Source organism: Paecilomyces variotii (genome assembly GCF_004022145.1).
Source record: "Paecilomyces variotii strain CBS 101075 chromosome Unknown C8Q69scaffold_9, whole genome shotgun sequence".
Classification (NCBI taxonomy): domain Eukaryota; kingdom Fungi; phylum Ascomycota; class Eurotiomycetes; order Eurotiales; family Thermoascaceae; genus Paecilomyces; species Paecilomyces variotii.
Genome location: NW_021167148.1, coordinates 208795 through 225207, shown reverse-complemented (window position 1 = coordinate 225207; position 16413 = coordinate 208795). Strand labels below are relative to the sequence as shown.

General features: G+C 52.5%; 5 protein-coding genes across 5 annotated transcripts; 3 read left to right on the top strand and 2 right to left on the bottom strand.

Annotated features, from left to right (window-relative positions):
- Positions 1–2238: 2238 nt before the first annotated feature.
- Positions 2239–4115, top strand: C8Q69DRAFT_446279 (hypothetical protein; the record flags this gene model as incomplete). Its single annotated transcript, XM_028629119.1, has 2 exons — positions 2239–3004; positions 3076–4115. 2 exons carry the CDS (start codon positions 2239–2241, stop codon positions 4113–4115), a joined length of 1806 nt encoding a protein of 601 aa, XP_028483138.1.
- Positions 4116–4679: 564 nt separating this feature from the next.
- Positions 4680–7036, top strand: C8Q69DRAFT_473749 (putative deacetylase complex subunit Sds3). Its single transcript, XM_028631071.1, has 2 exons — positions 4680–5381; positions 5534–7036. Exons 1-2 carry the CDS (start codon positions 4944–4946, stop codon positions 6638–6640), a joined length of 1545 nt encoding a protein of 514 aa, XP_028483137.1. The 5' UTR covers positions 4680–4943; the 3' UTR covers positions 6641–7036.
- Positions 7037–7917: 881 nt separating this feature from the next.
- On the bottom strand, positions 7918–11505 carry C8Q69DRAFT_325438 (AT DNA binding protein). The gene has a single exon (XM_028627414.1). It carries the CDS (start codon positions 11377–11379, stop codon positions 8098–8100), a length of 3282 nt encoding a protein of 1093 aa, XP_028483136.1. The 5' UTR covers positions 11380–11505; the 3' UTR covers positions 7918–8097.
- A 697-nt stretch (positions 11506–12202) lies between these two features.
- C8Q69DRAFT_473746 (galactose mutarotase-like domain-containing protein) lies at positions 12203–14296 on the top strand. Its single transcript, XM_028631070.1, has one exon. It carries the CDS (start codon positions 12663–12665, stop codon positions 14022–14024), a length of 1362 nt encoding a protein of 453 aa, XP_028483135.1. The 5' UTR covers positions 12203–12662; the 3' UTR covers positions 14025–14296.
- Positions 14297–16390, bottom strand: C8Q69DRAFT_473745 (putative actin-related protein RO7). Its single transcript, XM_028631069.1, has one exon. The coding sequence runs from the start codon at positions 16080–16082 to the stop codon at positions 14385–14387; it is 1698 nt and encodes a 565-aa protein (XP_028483134.1). The 5' UTR covers positions 16083–16390; the 3' UTR covers positions 14297–14384.
- Between the last annotated feature and the right edge of the window lie 23 nt (positions 16391–16413).

The window sequence follows — 16413 nt, the reverse complement described above, 5'->3', positions numbered from 1 at the left end:
TGCGTCGGGACGGAGGTTCAAAAGCTTGACAGCAGTCCCCTAGCGGCTGAGAATTGCCCTTGTCAGTCGGACTCGGACCAAGACGAGCTTCTATATTGCCCCTGGTGAGGAACTTAATAAATGTAACTTTGGACGCTTAAGCGCGGAGGTCATCACAGATGACAACAAAATCTGACAATATAGAAAATGTCTCGTCAGTGCAGTGAGCAGTCAATGAAGATGTCACCATTCCATTCCCTAATATCCTACAGTAGAGCGAACAAGAGTTCAGCGGTAGCACCAGCCCACGATGACCGGTAGACGTACGCATACTCCCCTTCCGGGACATCCTCACATTGCTCGGGGAGTCGGGGGGGACCGATGCCATCGCGCGCCCGGCCGGAATCGAATCCTGATCCGTCTCGTCAAGATCGGTAGATAACCTCCTTACCTTGCCTTTCTGACGGATTTTTAATAACGTCGTCTTTGCCTATCTGGTCCGATGATATGGTCACCATGACCGTTTCGCGGAATGTGTGCCGGAAGCCCTCGAGACTGTGGCGGCATCCACGGAACGGCGGCTGCTGTCAATAAAGGCAGGTAGCTAGCTAGACGTGCTGATTATTATTATTGAATCATCATTGACCTGTGGCTGCGACCCCAGAAGGAGCCAGCCTTCGACCTGGCGTCTTCTCCAAGGCTGAGACGAGAGGGTTCCATGGGAGCGCTGAGCCCCGTTAATCTGATGGATGTTTCGAGTTTGCCCAGTTCCTGTCCATGTGCGGCCGCCAAGGGCCTGGACGATCATCCGAGCTTTCGCTCCGGGGAGGGACCGTGGAGGCTTTCGCTTGAAAAGCTTCCGGTCGAAGTTTAGGCCCTCCGATAGTCTTGGGGGGCGATGGCCCGTGTACGCGGGTCATGGCTGCAAACGACCGGTCCAGGCTGGTGCACACATTATTTCTCAAATCGTGGCTATCGAGGAGACGATCCGATCGGGGACTATGATCGAGGTTCACGCACAGCATAGCATAGCATATTCTGGTGTTATCATCGTTTTTTTTGGCCCTTTCTTCTGTGTGATTCTCTCTCTTTTCGTTTCTTTCCTCTTGTTTTTTCTTTACCTTTTCGTAAGATCGGTTTGAGTTTGATAGGATGGGAATCGCACAGGACTGGGGGCAGTACCTCGGTACCTAGGTCATAATTTGATGGCTCCGTCGCGACACGCAGAGAAAGCAAGCCAGGAACGGATGGATAGTTTAGTAGAGTAGAGTCAAGTCGAATCGAGTCGAGTCGAGTAGAGCAGCGTAGAGTAGAGGATCAAGAAATGGACGGAACCGGACTGCAGTCACGAAAGGGTCAATACAGTACCAGCAATCCAGCAATAATTAAGCAAGCACAAGCAATCAATCAATCAATCATAATCAGTTTAACTAACTGGTTAACTAACTCAACTTCATGATGATGGATGAATCATGGACAGCACCGCCCAAGGAAAGGCCGGACCAGGCATCGTTTTTCCCTCTCTCTCTCTCTCTCTCTCTCACTTTTGTCGACCCGCCAACTCAGCTAACTAAAGTGAACCAACTAAACTAAACCAAGCCGCCCCCCACTGCGTCCCTGTCAGGTCGAGTTGGTCTAGAACGCTGGAATTGCCTTGCCCATCCCCGAACTCATTTCTTATGAGTTATTAGTCGATCTGAACTGCTGTCTGTCTCTCTGTCTGTCTGTCTGTCTATTACTTCTCTTCCTCTTCTCCTCTCCTTAATTCTCTCCTTTTGCAGATCCCTAGATAGATAGTCAGCTCCTGCTCGACTCATCTCCTGACCGTTGTTCCCCGTCCAACGGCACTCCCTCATCCCCGTTATCCTCACTCTCCGTTCTCATCCTGCACCACACGGGTTCTGCGCGCGCATATCGTCCCATGAGGCTAAGGGCGCTTCGTTGTGCCTAGTCCGTCTATAGTGTGTGGAGGATCTCCAGCAGGTCCAGCCCCAGCAGACGGCCCGCATCTCGCTCTTTCTGCTTCCTTCTCTCGACTCGGGGAGCCCTCGGAGGAATATCTGGAACAGACAGCCGGTCCATCCTCCATCTTCCAGCCCTTCTACCTCAATTTAGTTGAAAGTTCATCGCACGATCAATCCCACCCTTCACAACACCTCTCAAACCTCCGTCAACCCTCGTCCGTCTTGTTATCGTCACAGTCTGTGACCAGCAGAGGACATCGACGGCGGAGGACGCAAAATCCAGACAGCAAACTGGATGAATCATCAGGCCTATACTGGTCTGCAGCAGCCCACACCGGCCCCAGATAATGATGTGATCATGCGCCCGCCATCATCCACCACCTTGGGACCAGACGCGCGAGCTGAAGCTCATTCCTCGCGGCAGGCGGTTACAACATCGGACAACCACCACGCTGCCGGGAGACACCCGGCCCTGTTCCAGAAGACCAAGATATACCAATTCGGGGAATCCTCCTCCCTCTCCGCTACCTCCACGTCGCCCCGACTCAGGCGGCGGGCATCGCAGGGCTCCCTCCGGTCCGGCCCGTCCGCCGTCTCTCGCTTTCTTGCTAAAGGAAGCCTTCCGCTGCAGCTGCCCCCCTTTGATAGTTTGGGGATCACCAGTCGACCGTCGCTCAGGGTGAATGCGTCGGCTCCATTGTGCGCCTCGTTCCACGGTTCCTCTTCTGGTCACAGACCCATTGCCTCAGAGGACGATTACTCCTCGAGCTTACCGTTGACTCCGCCGGCGGATGATGACGATAACGTGGGCTGGAATCCACGTGCTGATATCCCCATGCTTGATGTACACCTGAACCGAGAGCCAAAGCCTATGGCTCACATGCACGACAGTCGGGACCGCAAGAGTAGTTCGAGTTCGGATGGCATGGACAGTTCCTGTGGCTCATCGGACCGTCACTCGATCGGGAACCCAAATGAGATGAATCTGAGCCCAACAGACGATAAAATGCAGGACCATGAGAACAGTGATAGCTGGCTGCAGAATGGTATCGATGCTGCAAGTAAGTTTGGTAGCCCTCGCGTCGATCAATCACGATCAATCACTTGAACAATGTGTCTGACATGCGTGCAGTCTCGTCCTTGCCCGTCTCGAATATCCTAGGGGAGGCCGTGAAGATCGTATCTCAAACTCTTCCATACCCGCGAGCAGCAGACAAGTCTGTCGCCCTACCAACGCGGGATTCCGTATTCTGTTCCGTGGTCCAGGCCATCCAAAACCGGTTACGACCGGGACAGTCACCCTATATCAACATCACCCATGCCGTACCAGAGCAGTTCAGTTTATCGAATCTGCCCAGTTCGCCACCAAGTACTCCCAGCATGGCCTTTGGCGGCGATGATTACTTCCAGTCTACCGTTTTCTCCAGTGCCACGCCCGTCCCCGCCTACCACGACTTCAGAGGCCCTCTTCAATCATCACGGACCTCCTACCCCATCGTTCCCCCACATAGTGTCCATCTTGCGATCGTAGAGCGATATCTACCGCCCTCATCGATCCAAGAGTACAAGGACTTCTTCTGTCCCGATCGCCCTTCTGTTCTGGTCGATCGATTGAAGGAACTGTCGCCCTGCGGAGGCAGTCTCCTGCTCATATACCCAACGAAGAAAGGTGCCCAGTCGTTCAAGACGCAGTATCTCGGGCCGATCCTGGATCCGCTGCTGCGCCAGATGGTGGTCGTCAACGAGCTGTCTGCGGACGTGGGGCGATACCTGGGTAAATTCGGGTCTCCTGCCCAGATGGATGATTTCGAGTCGATGAAGAGCAACATCAACTTGCTGTGTCAGTCGATAAGCAACCCCTCGTCCAAATACACGCTGGTCGATGCGGAGCGGGGGACGGCGCACCTCGATCGCAATTTGTGGGCGGAGTGGTACATCCAGCAAGAACGGGCGCGGATGAAGGAAGTGCTGAATATCTATTGGCGGAATGGACAGCGACTCCCCGTCAACAAGGCATTATCCGCGTCGAACCGCACCCTGGCCGATAAGGAGGTTACGTCGGCCATGCTGCTCGGCGAGATCTTCGATGGCATCAAGAGACGGCCATACGGAGATGGCGGACCCCGCGATGGTGTCGAATTGGGCGTCTTTGTCATTCGACGGTCGCGCTAACCAACCCCGGTGGGAGATGACAATATCTCTGGTGGGAAATGGAAATGCATGGGTTGCTTACTGCCCAATTTTCTTTTTTCTTGTCTTTTATTTTATTTGGTTCTAGCAAAAAACAAAGAGAGAGCACGATGGGTTCTGGCTGGGAGGCGCTTCGGGATGTTTGGCGTACGGATGTATTCTCTCTGGGGACGGGTGTCCTGTTGCACCTTGCTTGCAAGTTTGGATCTTAATACCCAACGTGTTCTGCTATAGCGAAACTATGAACTCATTACTAGTGAAAAGAAAGACATGACTAGTTACACTTGCACTTACACTTGCATTTGGATTCCACACTGAACTTGTGTGTAAGAAGACATTGATCATCGAAGCTAAAGTAACGAAAGAAGTCCATCAATCGCGTGTCTGGTGATATCTGGTGTTATCTGGTGTTATTCGACTGTATGGTTGACTCAGAGTGGTCTGAATGATATAGAAATAATATTAAATAGAAATAAGAATATCTAAGTTATCTCCGAGACTAAGCCGATCCGAGATAGAAAGACAAACAACACAAACAGCATCTACACTGTACGGTGGCCGACTTCTCCCTCCGCGCTGCTGCTCTCCTCCTTCCCCGGCGTCATCGGACGCATTTATCTCCTCCCACTTTCTGCTCCTCTGGATGAAAGACTACTGTTCATTTCTGCTCTATTTCGCCTATGCCTGAATCTCTATAGTTGTCTTGCCGTGCTCCTGGCACGTCCCCCGTCTTTTGCTCCCAACCTACTTCGTTCCTGTGAAGAGAAAGTCTACCTGCCCATTGCGACTGGCCCGCGCACTCTGCCGACCATGGCATACTCTCCTGCGCCAGTGTCACCCACTGCAGGCGCAATAGGTCAACCTGTGGCAGGCAGCATGAATGCAAGAGGCCGATCGATGAGTCCACCGACGAATCCTCCTTTGTCCAAACGGGACAAGCGACGCACTGCGCTCCAGGAGCGTCTGCAGGATCTGACGGCCTCGTTCAGCCAGAACCGAGACGCCCAGTTTCGCCAGCAACTCCATGCGCTGCAGTGTGATATGACCCTGATCAATAATGCCGATCCATACACTCCTGGACCGCTGCCCGATTCCCCAGAGGAAATTGCCCGGTTGATTGAAAATACTGTTGGTGGAGGCAAATTTGGGAAGGAGATGGCCAGTGTTGCAGGAACCTGGTACGCGCGATTCGTCCAGGAGATCAATCAGGTTAAGGAGGAGACAGATGCAGAATTGGCACTGCTAGTGGTAAGTCAACTCCCATGGTCTCGCTCATTCAAGCCGGCTTTTGGCTTTTTTTTTTTTTTTTCTCTACGCTCTTACTCTCGTGTTCGGTTTCCTGGCACCTGCTGGCTTGGTCTGGACAGTGCGCTAATTTGTGTTCTGATCTGGTGATATAGAGTCGTCACCAAAACACACTCGAGCGCTATAAACGCGAATATGCATTCAGAGTTCATTTCGCCGGAGAAGAATACAACCATCTCTCGTCCACTCTCCGTGAGCGTCTGGTACAAGCCATTTCCGGGAAAAAGGCTCGCTTGATGCGGGAAAAGGAGCAGCTAGACATCGCAGACACCAACGCCCTTCTCCTTCACCCGAACCAATTCAGCATCACCAACCCAGCCAGTCCCGGTGGTATCCATAGCAATCGTAAGACAAGGCACACGAGACACCGTGTCGACCTTGATGAGCTGGGCAATGGCATTCTTTCAGAGTCCCTCAGCAAGAGAAAGAGGAAAGCTCCGCTCGAAGATGACATTGGGTCTCCAGTCAGAGATGGAAACCATTCAAATCCGGCGGAGAGGGCGAAGGCTTCTTTGGAGAAGCATCAGCATGCGCCGACATACAACATCCACACGCTCTTTACAGATAAGGAGCTGACGGCTCATGCCAACATAGCCCATATCGCGACCGTCCATTTCTTCTCCACCTCCAAGCGCACCGATCAGGGCTCAGGTAGTGCCACCAATGGTAACAACACCGAGGCTGAAGATATGTCGGGTGTTGAAGGTACTGGACAAGAGGACAATGGCACCCCTGCAACCGACATGGTCCGAACGGCGAGCCAGAATTTCCACGCCACCCGGTCAACCCGGACACACGGCAATACGGGCCTCAGTGTGCTGAGTGAACTGTCCGATAAGCCGGCTACTCGGCCAAACCTGCCGTACCACATCCTCGCCAACTACCACGCGCGACCCAATGGCACTGCACCGCCACTGCCGCCTCTGATGAACGAAGAGATTGACGACGATTGTGCTCGCATGGAACGCCTTCAGGCGAAGCCTCCCAGCTGGATCGATAAGGGGCTTATCGAACAGCTTGTCGAGCCTCCTCCTGAGGAGATTGGCGGCATCCCGCAGAACCCTGATCGGTTCAGCCTACTACATCCCGACTTCCCTACCGAGATGGGCATCCATCTGTACCCATTGAAAAATAGCACGAAAAACGGTGCCAATGAGATGCTCACCACCGGTAATGAACGCACGAAGAGAAATCGGGGATAGCTGAAGTCGCCTCGGTACTTATCCACAGCTTCGTGGATACATCAGATATAAGCTCATTATGTGGATCTCTTATACATAGGACAGGACAGGACAGGTCAGGTCAGGAAGGGTGGGAACAACCAGATGGCGTTCTGGCGTTCCTTCATTATGCAGAGATATACTCTGTACAACATTTGCATATTCATGTTGATAACCTACGCGCGTGCTCATTGAGCGGACTGACAGCATTGCTGTATCTTAGAATCTCATTTTTTCGTTCAACTCCATCTATCTAGTCAAAGCAGTTAGCCATGTATTGCGACATATTACAGACCTTGCACTTATTAGGTTTCATTCTATTGTTATTCTTTCCATCCAAGACCCTTGTTCTACAGTACATGTCAGTCTCGATAGCGTAGTTTTCATATGTAAATTCTGAGATGATACCTGGCTCCCCGTTCTCTTGCTAAGTATGAATTACTTAGTTAATCTCTACTATTACTTACTTAATTAATCGTATGGTAACTATTTATGTGTATTTATGTAAACAACTAGCTAGCTAGCTACCTACCTCGTATCCTGAATCTACTTATCACCATAGCGTGGGGAGATCGGATCGGGTTCGAAAGGTTCTAACTACTTAATTAACTATGGGGGTATGCGAGCGGGTAAGTACATGAGTAAGTAGTAGTGGGGGATGGGGAGCCAATTGCCATTTGCCATTTTTGATATTGATATTGATATTAATATGAAGATGGTAAGTTACTTTTCTTTTCTTTTTCGCAAAACTTTTGCTAAGTATAAGTATGGATTGACTATCACATGTTATATTATAACGACAGGCGCAGATCTAACGGGTCGAGATAACCAAGCTAATTTGACAGCAATGGCGGCAGCAGTGGTTGGATACCTCTTACAGAATATATTGCGTTGTTCTCAGACATTGGACACGGCTGTAGTAGTGTGGTCCTTTTTACAGAGGCTATTATGGCCACGCCTATTTACGCAAGAGAATCATATGCGGGCCATATCCAAGATAGAAAATCCGAATCCGTAAATAATGATGTACAAAACCATTTCATAAGTTTCAAAGGGTATATGGTATGTGTGCAAACGTAACACAAGCCGCGGCTGCTGGGGCTTCCTCGTACAGTGACCGTATATAACCAAGTCGCCCGCTGCCGCCGGAGAAACCAGAACATAACTTCGCTCAAGAAAAGACAAAATTCGCCCAAATGCGAACCCGACAGGTCAGAGGGAATCTCACAGATGCCAACCCATCAATGACCCCTGCACGATTACCAAAACACCGAATATCCGTAAGACAAGCATCCACCACAGAAACGGAGAAAAGGTAGAAACAAAAACCGTATCGAAGTGGTGTCAATAAGGTCCAAAATGTGTATCACGACTGCATTTTCACAACACTGTCGACCGTAATCCAGAAAAGAAGTGCTACGATATACGAGAAATGAAGCTCATGACCGGTACCTTGGCCGCGATGACGCTTGAGTATAAGCTGCAGCCGCCTCTTGTGCCACGGCCTTGCGATCCTTTCTGATCTGTTCGCCAACGATAATGCTGAACAGCCTCTTGTGGAGCTCCTCCTCGGACCAGCCGATCTCACCTGAGCCACCGTTCCGGATGTCTGCTTCAGCAAGCTCATCGACAAACTTATCGATGATAGCAAACTGCAGCTCCGTCACTGGAAGCCCGTAATCACCATCCGCGGTCCAGAGCCAGTCGCCAATGATTTCAGTTCTCTCCTCGTTAGGATAATATGGGAACAGCTCAGGCGACCGCTTAGCCAGACGGTAAAGGCGGTACAGGGCCCTATAGTGGTCGTTGGTGAAATATCCAGATACAGACAACGGTTTCCGCTGTAGTGACTGCCTGTATGTGCGTTCCGTTCTTGCTGACTGCACGCCAGGAGATTGAGGCAGGCTGGGATATTCGACTTCTCCGCGAACCGGAGCGTCTTGAGACTGGGGCAATTGATTAGGGACATCGTCCCAGTTCTCCTCATCTCCTCGCCCTTCCTCTTCTTCTGCCTCTTCCTGCTCCCTTTCCCTCTCTTCTATTCCTGCTCGGGATACCTGCTCCTTTCCAGGGCTTGCCGATCCCCACCAGCCTGGAGTGAAAGTCGACAGTCTTCGGAACCATGACCTTGATGCAGCCGCAGTATTTTCTTGTTGCTCGGGAGGCGGGGTTAGGGCCGAACGTTCATGAATCGAGGGAGACTGGTGCATTGCGTCTGTATGTCCACCAGGGATTACCATCTCCTGTTGTCCTTGCTCACTTTCCAGATCATGGTCCATAATATGGTCTCCATCAGTATCATGATCTTCATTCCACTGCGGAATAGAGTCATGATTGGACTGGCTAAGACTTCGGGCTGGACTATTCTCTGGCTGGATTTCTTGTCCAGACCGCGGACCATCAAAGACTTGCGGGGAACTTTTGCTGACCCTTGACCGTACAGGAGAACTCGGATCGGCACGCGGACTGCTTGTCGCTAAGCGCGACTTTGATGTAGCGGAAGTGCGAGCGGCAGAAGACGGTACGTGCTGACTCGCGTTGGTTTGAGGACTGCTATAGCCGTAGTATTTCCGCGTGTTCGGGCTGTTTCTTTTCTGGAGAAGGACGGACAGATCAACCTCCTCTTCTCTCAGTCGACCCAACCGTGATTTACCCAAATAGGGCATGTCGCCTTGCTGTCTTTCCCAAGGAGCCGGGGGAATGTCGACGCTATCGCCTTGGTCAACGACTTCATCTCCCTTCCAAGGACTAGAATCTCTCTGACGTGGGTGGGATGATCCGTTTTCCCGTGAGTTAGAGCGAGAAGAAAGGTGGGAATGAGAGAGGTTGGCTTCCTCTTGCCATATGTCGTAATCTCCTTCCGAGGCATCCTCCTCTGACTGCTGTTCGTCGTCATTTTCGGACAGTTGCTGAGCGTCCGTATCATCCTCGATTACGATTATTCGATTTGCATTTGCCGACTGAATCTCTCGGCTGACCGCCTCTCTTTCGCGCTGCCACTCCGCCTGGCGTTGTGACAAGGCCACTGAGGCTGTCTGTTCAGCATTGGAAGCGTCCTCGCGCATCGAGTATGGCGTCCGTGCCGGTGAGCTCTCCGGCCTGGTTTCGGTCATCACCATATCTACTCCTTCGTCGTCTTCTTCTTCCAATTCCAACCTACGGAGCTCATCCTCGTTCTCCCGTCTCACTTCTGCTTCTCTCCTCGTCTTGGCAAGTTCCTCCTCAGCTGAGCGGCCAGCTGGAGCAGGAGTAGGAAGCTTTGAAGTTGAATCTTGAACCGCGGGCGTTTGTTCGACGGCGGTAGTCTGATGATTGCTGCCATTCGAGGACGTGGGCGGCGACATATCCTTGACTGGAACTCGTTCTGGTGTTGACTGGTTTCGGTGAGAGCTGGAGGAATCGACCTCGAGGACGGCAGCGTGAGAGTCAAATGAGACTCTTGGTTTCTTTTCTGAACCATTCCCGCTTTGTCGGTTGAAGAAGGGTTTTAGCGCCCCTTTCGGTACATTCGTACTGGAATTCAACGCGAGTTGCTTTGCTGAAGGCAAAGTGTCTAGTGAGACCATGCTGAACCCCTCACTTTCTATGATGGTATCGAATTCTCTATGCTCGTCCGTCGGGTCCGGTAAATTCTCGGCTGGTTCCTCGTGGCGAATTTCTTTTGGTGGACTTCTTTTTTGTGTCGTCGAACTCTCCTCTTCAACTACGGATGAAGAGGTAGGTGTGGGATATATGCGATGCGGTCTTGGGGTATGTCCTGCATGTTGCGTATGGTTCGGGGAGGCTGCATCGGGATGATCTCGCCAGGGAGACGTGTGTTCTTTGGCGGGGCTTGACGCTGTCGGAATATTTGTAGTTTGCGTCGTTTCTGTGGGATCACGATCTGGTGAACTGTATGGTTGCCTTTCTGGGGATGTTGGGGAGTGGCCGAAATTCGAAGGGTCAGGTTCTTCGGAATGGCCCAGTCCGCTTGGGTTCCATATATCATCATAACCATCGTCATCGTCAGAAATACCGTCGGCAGCAAGATCGAGAGGATTCTCCGGCGGTGGTGTCTGACTATTTTCTGTTACCGTCTGAAAGCGATCTGTCTCGACACTTTCCACCACACTCTGGTCCGGGAGACTCTTCCTTGGTCGACCCCTTTTTCTCTTTTCCGTATTTCCCGTCGTGGCCGGTCCTGGTGTGTAGCCAGGACTCCCCTTGACCGGCGCAGGAGTGCCTTTTCTGGGAGTCACCAACCCATCCTGGATATCAGACTTGCGCGGCCGGCCTCTTCTTCTCTTGGGGGAAGGCTCCCAGATCCCAGAATCGTCCTTCAGCGGCACCTTCATCGTCTTCGCCCCCGGAGTCAACAACCTCCTGCGCGGAGAACCCCCGTTGTTCATCTGGTCTTCTTGTTCTGCCTGAACGGTGACCCGGATCCTCCACGGACTTAGGTTGCCTTCGGACTGTAACTTGCTGGGCGAAATGGACCGCTGACGGCCATCAATGTTCATTGTAGGCGATCCTGGCAAGATGATGTCGTCGAACTGGATGGAATGTGAAGCTTTGCTGGGACTGAGGCTAGTGCGCGGCCTCTTGCGCGGTGTTTTGAATACAGCGGGTGACAGCCAGCTCTGTCGCCCAGCAAACGGTTTCATCGGAGAGGAGATCAGATAGGCGGCATCTCCTGGAGGCCCCAAAATGTCCGGGGAGGAGCTGGGGTCGCGCGATGTCATTGCGAATGAGCGCCAGGCAGAGCTGCGAGATCAAGTCGCAAAAGGTCAGAATAATGGGTCGAAGTTGCCGCGCTTGGAAAGCGGTGGAGCAACGCGCGATTCTGGGAGATTGCCCTTGCCGCGCAGACGCTGAGTTCCATCCCAATGGCGTTAGAGAGCGCTGTTGACGGACAAGACAGCCATTCTTCGCGGGGCATTCGAATCGCACGAGGGTGAACAACATAAACAACTATCCCGATCAGGCAGTCCGCGATGCCGACCGGCGGCGTGTTGCGCTTATATAAGCTGATGGGGGATACGTTTATCCGGTCCGCTGCCGTTCCCGTGACAGCCGCCACTTTAACCGCATCCGGAAGTGGTGGATTATGGTATTTGGATGTTCTCAGAGAAGGGCAGACGATGGTAAAAAGTTCATTGTCCATAGTAAAGCATGATGGTGGATTCTAGCAGCGGTAATGCCTTGGAAAGCCGTTCTCAAGCCATCGTGGTGGGGTCTGTAGGCATATCACGGATCGCGTAGTCGTAGTGCCCTCCCTACAACACTCTGACCTCAGTAAGCGATGTTTCTAGGATTCTGGGATTCATACTAGGGAGAAGTAGGAAGTGGCACACTGTATTTCACCTGACAAGTCATCCTCAGAAGCCGATAACTATGGTACTTCAGAGACATGAGTATGGTTGGTACTTTCTCTCCACGAGTCCACGCCCATCCTGCCCACTTCCGGTTGATCGACGCTGTGGATGTTTCTCCCCGCAAGACTTGGCCTATAAGCGACTTGATATCGCTCTGTGGCGCGACGGCGTCGACGCTATCCTGTCCCTGGTTCACTCTCAGGGACAGAACGTCCGGAGAAATTATTGCGAAGAGTCGCGGTTGTTCGCGCCTCAAATCCTCTGTCACACGGTCAAGTTCGATCGGGGATAGATAGACAGAACTAGCACGGATCTCTCGACTGGAGAATTCATCCAGCATCCCCGCATCCAGCGCGCCACAACACGATCTCGTATCCAACGAAGACACGCTGGCCATGTGCGCCGGCGAAGCTTGACTCTCGAACCAAGCGCAGCGTTACATCACCATACCTGAGATCGCATTCCGGAACTGCCTGGACGACGGCAGCTGGAGCTGTTTAGCTCTGCGCAAGGGAGACACAGAGCCAGCCTTTGCGCCACGAGCTCTCGATTATCCCGCAAGAAGGAACAGGCGAGCTGCTAGCAGCCATCTTACCCCAGCTTTCCCCGCCCGCAGGTCGGGCGTGATGCCGGCTGAATAGCTCGCGCAAATGCTTCATAAAGGAACTGCGTCCCGGCTGATGGCCGGAAGTCGCTCTCTGCTCTGTCCGTCGCGGGTGTCGATTCGTCTTCTCGTAGTCTATGGCCTGATTCTCATCACCATCTCCTTCTCCTTTGGATTCAAGATGCACATGAAACAGTACCTGCCAGTGGCATTGTCAGTGCTACCAGCACTGGCTACCCCAGCTCCAGGGTCACAGAGGACGACAACAACAACGACCACGGATGATGATTTCAAGGTCTACACCATTTCTGCAGACAATATCACGGCGAAGTTCATCCCTTATGGTGCGCGTCTGACGTCCTTGCTGGTGCCAGACCGTTCTGGTAACCTGCAGGACGTCGTGGTCGGCTACGATGACCCGAAAGAGTATCTCCACGACACCGAGACCAACCATACGTTCTTTGGAGCGGTCGTAGGTCGTTATGCGAACCGAATCAAGAACGGGACCTTCGAGATTGGCACCAAAGAGTACCACATCCCGGAGAACGAGAATGGTGGAATCGACACTCTGCACGGCGGTCCGGTTGGTTATGACCAGCGCAATTGGACAGTGACAGCGTCCTCTCAGTCGACGGTTACCTTTTCCTTGCTGGATTCTGGGTTTGAAGATTTCCCTGGAGATGTGATCACTCATGCCACCTTCAGCGTGGATGCAGACCGTACCCCAGAGAACCCGGATGGCCTGCCGCGACTGACGACCAAGCTGGTTTCTCTCGCCCTCACGGAGAAGACACCGATCATGCTGGCCAACCACATCTACTGGAACCTCAATGCTTTCAAGGAGGAGACCATTCTCAACGACACGTTCCTGCAGCTGCCATTGTCGCAGCGCTACGTCGCTACTGACGGCATCTTGATCCCGAACGGAACCATCGCAGATGTTGCGCAATCCAATCACGGCGTGATGGACTTCACTTCAGGCAAGCTCGTCGGCCAGGATCTCCAGTACTCCGACGGCGTCTGTGGCACAGGCTGCTACGGCTACGACAACTGCTTCATCGTGGACCGTCCTCCAGCCACCGCTGCTCCGGACTCAATCGCTTCCGTCCTCAAGATGAACTCCTCCACTACAGGCATCGCCCTGGAAGTTGCGACGAACCAGCAAGCTCTGCAGATCTACGCTTGTAACGGCCAGAACGGTACCATCCCCGTCAAAGAATCGCAAATCAAGCGCAACAATGGAGGTGCCAAATTCGTCAACAAGCACGGTTGTCTCGTCATTGAGACCGAGGGCTGGATCGACGGTATCAATAACCCTCAATGGGGCCAGTTGCCATACCAGGAATTTTCTCCTGAGTCGGGGCCGGCAGTCAACTGGGCCACCTACACTTTCAGCACAATCCCATAGAACTATCTGGAGATTAACTAGTTTGCTGGTCATCTATGTCTGGCAGCTTTGTGAAGCTCCTATAGTTCTTATATACTCCTTAACTAATACCCGCCCTTGAAAAAAGGCTGTATATAAATGGACATACTTTTTTCTACTTTAGATGTCCAAATAAACAACTCATCACTAGCGATGGAGCTGTGCTTCCATTCTATCCTGTTACGCATGTAGAATCGATATCCGTGAATGTCCGTATGGAGTTGAGTTTAACAAGGCAGTAGTAGTTCACGAGAACGACAAGTCCGGGTATCTATTTGTGTAATGGATCAAATGTCTACATACAGGCATACAACATACAAGCGAGATAAGGGCAAATCTGTCTCATCCCCACCCCGCCAACGTCCAACTCGAGCGATCTCCAGCCCGCAGTCCAGACCGTCGATCAGGAACGTGCGCATCGGAATCTCGACTCGCGCCTGCCAGACCATGCTGTAGGAACTTCTCCCGCTCGATCTCTACGAGACCGCGAAGCTTCATACTGGCCACGAGACTGGCCCCGGCCCAGGGACCTAAGGTATCGACCTGGCGGAAGATACCGTGGACAGGAGGTCCATGCAGATCCTTGCGTGTGCGACGAAGCTTCTGTTCGACGAAATCGAGCTCTTCCTGCTGGATATGGTCGGCATCAGTGTTGAACGTATCCGGAATCGTGACGGAGGAGGAAGAAGAGGGCGGTCGATGTGCAGAGGACGATGATGACTGATGGGATTGTTGATTGATGCTGAGGCCTTGGAGCTTTTTGCGCTGCTCGTCAATCACCCTACCGCGGATGGAACTCCAACCGTAGCGACGGACGAGGGAAGAGACGTCTTGCAGGATCCGGCGCCGGATTCCAGGGATGTTGGCACCGCCACCGGTGAAGATGATTCGCGACATGCATGATCCGCGAACGTCGGGTGGAAGCGCAAGGAGAGTGCGATATACAAGTTCGTCAATGGGCTTCTCTTGGTCGTCCAAGTTCCAGTCAGATACGCCTTCGGCAAAGAGCGCGATATCCACCTGGTCAGCGAACCTCGAGAACGGCACCTCGATGTACACGGAGGGGTTAGAAGGCGACGGAATCGAGGCCATTCTGAAGCTAGGCGTACGAGGAGTGTCTGGACTTGGTTCGGGTTCATCACGAAGCTTGCACCATGCGAATCGGCTGACGACCTCTTCGCAATAATCGAACCCGACGGATATCCTATCATTCTCGTCTGTCTCCTGGTCACGCTTCTCAGCCAATGCAGTGAGAAATCTTCCCATCTCCTGCATCAACAGCTTCATGCCTCGAGTACTTCGTTTCGTCTCGATCTCGCGGTATTCGTAGAGACCAGTGACGGTGGTCTCTGCCCAGCCTAGATCCACCACCAAAGCTGAGCGCAGCCCTGCTGCTACCGCGGCCATCGTAGGTGACGGGAGAAGTGTGATGCTCGGATATCTCCAACGGTTGAAGAGGGTGGAGAGTACGGAGGACAGTAACGGATGAGGTACGATCGAAGGTATGACCAAGACCAGTCGCGAGTTGCCAGCATCTGTGAGCAAATAGTTGTTGTATATCTCTCGAACGGCGCGCTCGATCTTATCGTCGACCAGGGCCAGATCAACATCTCGTAGATCCATTCGCCAAAGTTCATATCGTCGCGTCCACTCCTCTGCCTTCATTGATCGCTTTCTGTCTCCCGCATTCCCACCACCTGGAGTCTTTATCCATCCTCTGTAATCACCGGCCTTTCTTGATTCCTCCGGACCAAAACCAACCTTGCAGATAGGCGCACTATCACCCTCAAATCCCGCTCTTAGCCATCGTGTCCCGAATTCGAATATGACTGCGTCTTCTTCATTCCGAAACGAAGAACCGGGCGACGACGTCGACGTCTGAGAGAAGGACACTATTGACCGATGATGCGAGTGTCGAGGGGTATGTGGTGAGGACGGTTCGGTCTGCTGGCTGTATCGCGTGCTGGAGCGCACTGCACCAGATCCTGAAATAGAAGGCTTCCTATCGATCCCGGAAGTGGCCGTGGCCATCGTTGACATCGTAGCCTTTCACTAACGCTGATGCGCTCCTTTTTGTTTACTCTCACTCGGTATCCGCGCGGGAAGCGCAAGTGAGGTCGCAAGTGAAAGATACCTACGTTTTCCGGTCTCGTCTTACCAGATGCGCGTCATATCAGTTCCAATTGAGGACATAATCACTCGAAACAATACCAATTGCCAGAGACGCGAACTGATCGCGAAATTGAAACTCCCCCGACTCTGAGCGCATAGTTAAGTCGTTCGCAGACAACGCTCTACCTCCGCGGTGTTTTTCACGTGACAACTTTCCACTGTTTCAGAAACATCCCTGATTGGATCTTCCTTCATCCAA

Bases quoted from the DNA above. Each gene is read 5' to 3' on its own strand.
- C8Q69DRAFT_473749 (XM_028631071.1), top strand. From the start codon at position 4,944: ATGGCATACTCTCCTGCGCCAGTGTCACCCACTGCAGGCGCAATAGGT. The intron at 5,382-5,533 runs GTAAGTCAACTC...CTGGTGATATAG, and splicing joins CAGAATTGGCACTGCTAGTG to AGTCGTCACCAAAACACACT.
- C8Q69DRAFT_325438 (XM_028627414.1), bottom strand. From the start codon at position 11,379: ATGACATCGCGCGACCCCAGCTCCTCCCCGGACATTTTGGGGCCTCCA.
- C8Q69DRAFT_473746 (XM_028631070.1), top strand. From the start codon at position 12,663: ATGCTTCATAAAGGAACTGCGTCCCGGCTGATGGCCGGAAGTCGCTCT.
- C8Q69DRAFT_473745 (XM_028631069.1), bottom strand. From the start codon at position 16,082: ATGTCAACGATGGCCACGGCCACTTCCGGGATCGATAGGAAGCCTTCT.